Source organism: Oncorhynchus keta, unplaced genomic scaffold, assembly GCF_023373465.1.
Source record: "Oncorhynchus keta strain PuntledgeMale-10-30-2019 unplaced genomic scaffold, Oket_V2 Un_scaffold_5491_pilon_pilon, whole genome shotgun sequence".
Lineage (NCBI taxonomy): Eukaryota > Metazoa > Chordata > Actinopteri > Salmoniformes > Salmonidae > Oncorhynchus > Oncorhynchus keta.
Window position 1 is genome coordinate 441,869 of NW_026290962.1, and position 5,000 is coordinate 446,868.

Below are 5,000 nucleotides of genomic sequence, written 5' to 3' on the forward strand. Positions count from 1 at the left end.
CCTCCACATTGACTCTGTACCAGTACCCAGTACTGTATATAACCTCCACATTGACTCTGTACCGGTACCCAGTACTGTATATAGCCTCCACATTGACTCTGTACCGGTACCCAGTACTGTATATAACCTCCACATTGACTCTGTACCAGTACCCAGTACTGTATATAACCTCCACATTGACTCTGTACCGGTACCCAGTACTGTATATAACCTCCACATTGACTCTGTACCGGTACCCAGTACTGTATATAACCTCCACATTGACTCTGTACCAGTACCCAGTACTGTATATAACCTCCACATTGACTCTGTACCGGTACCCAGTACTGTATATAACCTCCACATTGACTCTGTACCAGTACCCAGTACTGTATATAACCTCCACATTGACTCTGTACCAGTACCCAGTACTGTATATAACCTCCACATTGACTCTGTACCAGTACCCAGTACTGTATATAACCTCCACATTGACTCTGTACCAGTACCCAGTACTGTATATAACCTCCACATTGACTCTGTACCAGTACCCAGTACTGTATATAACCTCCACATTGACTCTGTACCAGTACCCAGTACTGTATATAACCTCCACATTGACTCTGTACCAGTACCAGTACTGTATATAACCTCCACATTGACTCTGTACCAGTACCAGTACTGTATATAACCTCCAAATTGATCCTTTAGTTTGTTTCCTAAATGTTTTCTTAAACATTATTTTCTTAAAACTGCATCGTTGGTTAAGGGCTTGTCATTTCACGGTAAACACATGTTGTATTCGGCGGCATGTGACAAATACAATCTGATTTGACATGAACCGTGTTCCCCGCGGGCGTCCGTCCCTCCCCTTGCCCGTAAAACAAGGGGGAGAAGAGGGGGAGGGGGAGTGAGGGGTGGGATGAGGAGAAGAGGGGATGAGAGGGGTGGGATGAGGAGAGGCAGTCAGTGTTTAGAATGTAAACTTACAAAGTAGATCAGATCGAGGCAAGAATGAACACTTGTTCAAATGTTTTCATAATTAGCCGTGTAGTTTTAATCTTCTGGGAAATACCAGTATGAGACATGCATCTTATCGGATCAACAACATTAACCAACGTCATCTAAACTTTTCATGGACTGTGTTTTTTAATGTAACTTTTAGTCCTCATCATAACGCACATCTGATGTCTCCTTACGAAACGCATCTTAGCCTATAGATCCTAATGCGTAAAATCAGGTTTTCTTCTTTGTACACATTTTACGCACGACTGGGAATTCGGATTAGGCGTTCCGAACAGACTTTAGACAAAGCTACAAGTCAATAAAGTCATGGGGACAATGCGCAGGACACCTTATCTCCACGGAATCGGATACTGACTCTTGGTTGTCTCGGCATCGTCATCTCTGTGAACCCAGAACCCCCCGCAGTGGATTAAAGAGGTTGTTTTTTCATCCGTCTGTTTCACAGAGGGGCACTTCTTCCCGGTTTTGGTGTTTGTTGGCGGTGATGGTGGCGCAAGGGGTCATGGAGACCAGAACCAACCGGAGACCGTGTAGCAGCGCCCAGCAACACTTACTGCTGGCGGTCGCTCTCATCGCATGCAGCTCGCAACTACTGGTGGACGCCAACTCCTGGTTGTAAGTTGAACTTTTTCTTATGTCAAATTAACTCTGTACAGTTTCTATATCGCTGCGTACTTAGTTCATGCGCAGTTGATTCGTTAATTTACAGATGGTGGGTTTTGTGATTGGGGTTCGAGAGAGCGTCCGTGTGTTGTTTTGTGTTGTGGTGTCGTGTCGTGTGTTCTGTTGTGTCGTGGAGGAGACCAGTGGAAGAACAAATGTGGTGACTTTGTCACAATATTTACCCATGCTACGCACAAATGGCCAAGCTGTTTGTGGAAAGGGGGGAAACAGGAGAACTCCGCAGAGTGGAACACCGCATCTTGACCTTGTGCGGAGAGCTGCCAAACGTTCCACTCTGATGGAGAACATTCGATTATATTCCTCATCATTATATATCGCTACAGCACATCATTATTTCATTATCAATGCGATATTTACCTGTCTTTATTTCCACAGTAGAATAGACTATATGTTTTCCTTTATATTTATTATTTTGGGATTTAATTCACGAATATTTTCCATTATTACCAATTGTACCGCTTTATATGACATATTGAAACGGCGAATCTTTGACCGAAGCCATATTGGCTCAAATGCTTGTTATTTACGCCTCATCCACACTCTATAATACACGTTTATTTTCTCAACGCTGTATATAACTACCCACCTCCTATTTCCCATCCGTGCATGCAGGTCGTTAGCGATGAACCCTATCCAGAGACCGGAGATGTACATCATCGGGGCCCAGCCTCTGTGCAGCCAGCTGACGGGGCTCTCCCAGGGGCAGAGGAAGCTGTGCCAGCTCTACCAGGACCATATGGTCTACATTGGCGAGGGGGCCAAGACGGGCATCAATGAATGTCAATACCAGTTCAGACAGCGGCGGTGGAACTGTAGCACCGTGGATAATGCATCCGTGTTCGGACGCGTCATGCAGATAGGTGAGCCAGTCACATGGTGGGATTGGGATATAGGTTTGATCTGGTTCAGGGCGTTAGTGACGGTTTATTTCACTAACGGTTAGTTAATAAGGAACGCGCACGAATGCGCTGGACCAGAGCTAATGAGTGATGGCCGATGCGGCGGTAGGTGACAACACATGTTTATGTTTACACATGAATTCCCATTGTAAACGTAGAATTAGTGCACTTTAGAGGCAACGCAGATAACTGTACCTGTATTCTTGAACGTGCTTTTGTATCAGTTCAACTATTAGATAGTGGAACCTTATAACAAACTTAATGTTTCCAAATAAAAAATCGTTGCGCTTAATTGTCAGTCAGATTTCTCTCGACAATTGAGTGTTAGTTCCGTTCTGTAGTTAGAGGAGGTGTAGGCTAGAGATGGCGGTGTCCAGTAGCCCATAGCTTCTCTATTCTCCCTCTGATGCAGTATCCCCCTCCAGTCAGGCCGGAGGACCGACCTCCCTCTCCCTCTCAGTTCCCAAAACAGCAAAGGAGTTGTTTGCAGTCAATCGCGAGAGTTTTATTGAGGTGTTAGCCTGCTATTGTCCACGGCCTCCTTTTGAAATGCAATCAAGGGGTGACACGGACTCGGCAGATCCGGGCTGCTATTTGAAGTATCGGTTCTATGGGCCAATAAAAGCCCTCGTCTTTATCGCGCGCTCTGGCTCCTGTCGCCTGGCTCACATGTAACCTACACATTCTGTTTTTAAGAGAACTCATAATTACAACTTTTTGACACGTGACGTTTCTGTTATAACAGTGCCAGGAATCAGGATAGTCAGTCTTAAATGCGGAGTTGCGGTTTACATGGAATAAATATATATATACGTTTATCTTAATGACAGACATTGGCATTGTAAACTGATTCCCTCTTTCTTGGTTGGCCAAAGTGGCATTCACTTGCGAATTACTTCCAAAGATATGTCAATATAGGCTATGACTACATATATATTTTTTAAATATCAAACTCACGAATTATTTAAGCATTTCCAAATCATAAAACGTCAACAGAATATATTTTTCATTGTTTACGTTCCCCAAAACACATTTGGAGAGAGAGTGCCAGCTGCCAAGGTTACGTTTATTTGCTTGTATAGAGAGTCCTAGGCCCACCAAGGCTACGATGCTGAAGTCTGTGAAACCTTGAGATCTGCATTCCAGATGGTACGTCCATCCAATGGAAAACCTGTCAGGTAACACCCAACGATTTATATGTACACTAGATGTCAAGTAGGGGGCGTTGTGTTGAAGCCGCAGTGCCTCCATCTTGGAAGTCCCCCAGTTGTAATTTATTTTATTTTGGAATCTATAGAAATTAATTTATTAATGTATACATTCGTTTTTTCCACATCTATTATTTTACAGACACATTAAAGCATACTTGTAAATTATATTATGTGAGCTAAACATACAATAAAATAAAAATAGAAAAATATATATATATATATATTTAAGTATATATTTTATGTTTCAAATATTTTTTATTGAACACACACCAGAATGGTGTCTAGGTATACAAGACAGGTATACAATTCTTATCTAAACATTAAAGAGCAGACAGGAACAACAAGACCCAGAGTTCTGGGTACAAAACAAATCATACAAAACACGACATACAAAACTATTTTATATATAGGGATACTAATGTTACTTAAATACATGTCATTTTTTCCTTAAAATGTTTTATTAAAATACTGCAGAATTCCATTCGTTCCTATGGAGGACTGATCCTACTGGGGAGGGGCAATATGGCTGACCGGTGGTTTCAAAGCCTCTCAATGGCCAATACATAGAATCGACAATCCAGGGTTTATATACATCATTGGTAACACCTGCATAGCAGATGGGGGGAGAGAGAGAGATTTTCCCATGCCAATAAGCCCTTTGAATTGAATTGAGAGAGTGTGAGAGAGACAGAGAGAGAGAGAGAGAGAGAGAGAGAGAGAGAGAGAGAGAGAGAGAGAGAGAGAGAGAGAGAGAGAGAGAGAGAGAGAGAGAGAGAGAGAGAGAGAGAGAGAGAGAGAGAGAGAGAGAGAGAGAGAGAGAGACCCCACAGAAACAGACCCCACAGAGCCCCAGGACAGCAACACAATCAGACCCAACCAAATCATGAAAAAATAAAAAGATTATTACTTGACACATTGGAAAGAATTAACAAAAAAACAGAGCAAACTAGAATTCTATTTGGCCCTAAACAGAGAGTACACAGCGGCAGAATACCTGACCACTGTGACTGACCCAAACTTAAGGAAAGCTTTGACTATGTACAGACTCAGTGAGCATAGCCTTGCTATTGAGAAAGGCCACCGTAGGCAGACATGGCTCTCAAGAGAAGACAGGCTATGTGCTCACTGCCCACAAAATGAGGTGGAAACTGAGCTGCACTTCCTAACCTCCTGCCAAATGTATGACCATATTAGAGACACA

At 42.9% G+C, this 5,000-nt stretch overlaps 1 protein-coding gene across 2 annotated transcripts in view; it reads left to right on the forward strand.

The window, feature by feature from the left end:
- wnt5b (wingless-type MMTV integration site family, member 5b) overlaps nucleotides 1–5,000 on the forward strand; it is a 156,293-nt gene that overhangs the window by 113,569 nt on the left and 37,724 nt on the right. For both annotated transcript variants that reach the window (XM_052517033.1, XM_052517034.1), the window contains exons 2-3: nucleotides 1,451–1,620; nucleotides 2,302–2,549. In XM_052517033.1, coding sequence (XP_052372993.1) covers nucleotides 1,490–1,620; nucleotides 2,302–2,549 — 379 coding nt within the window. In that variant the 5' untranslated portion in view covers nucleotides 1,451–1,489. The remainder of the gene's footprint in view (nucleotides 1–1,450; nucleotides 1,621–2,301; nucleotides 2,550–5,000) is intronic.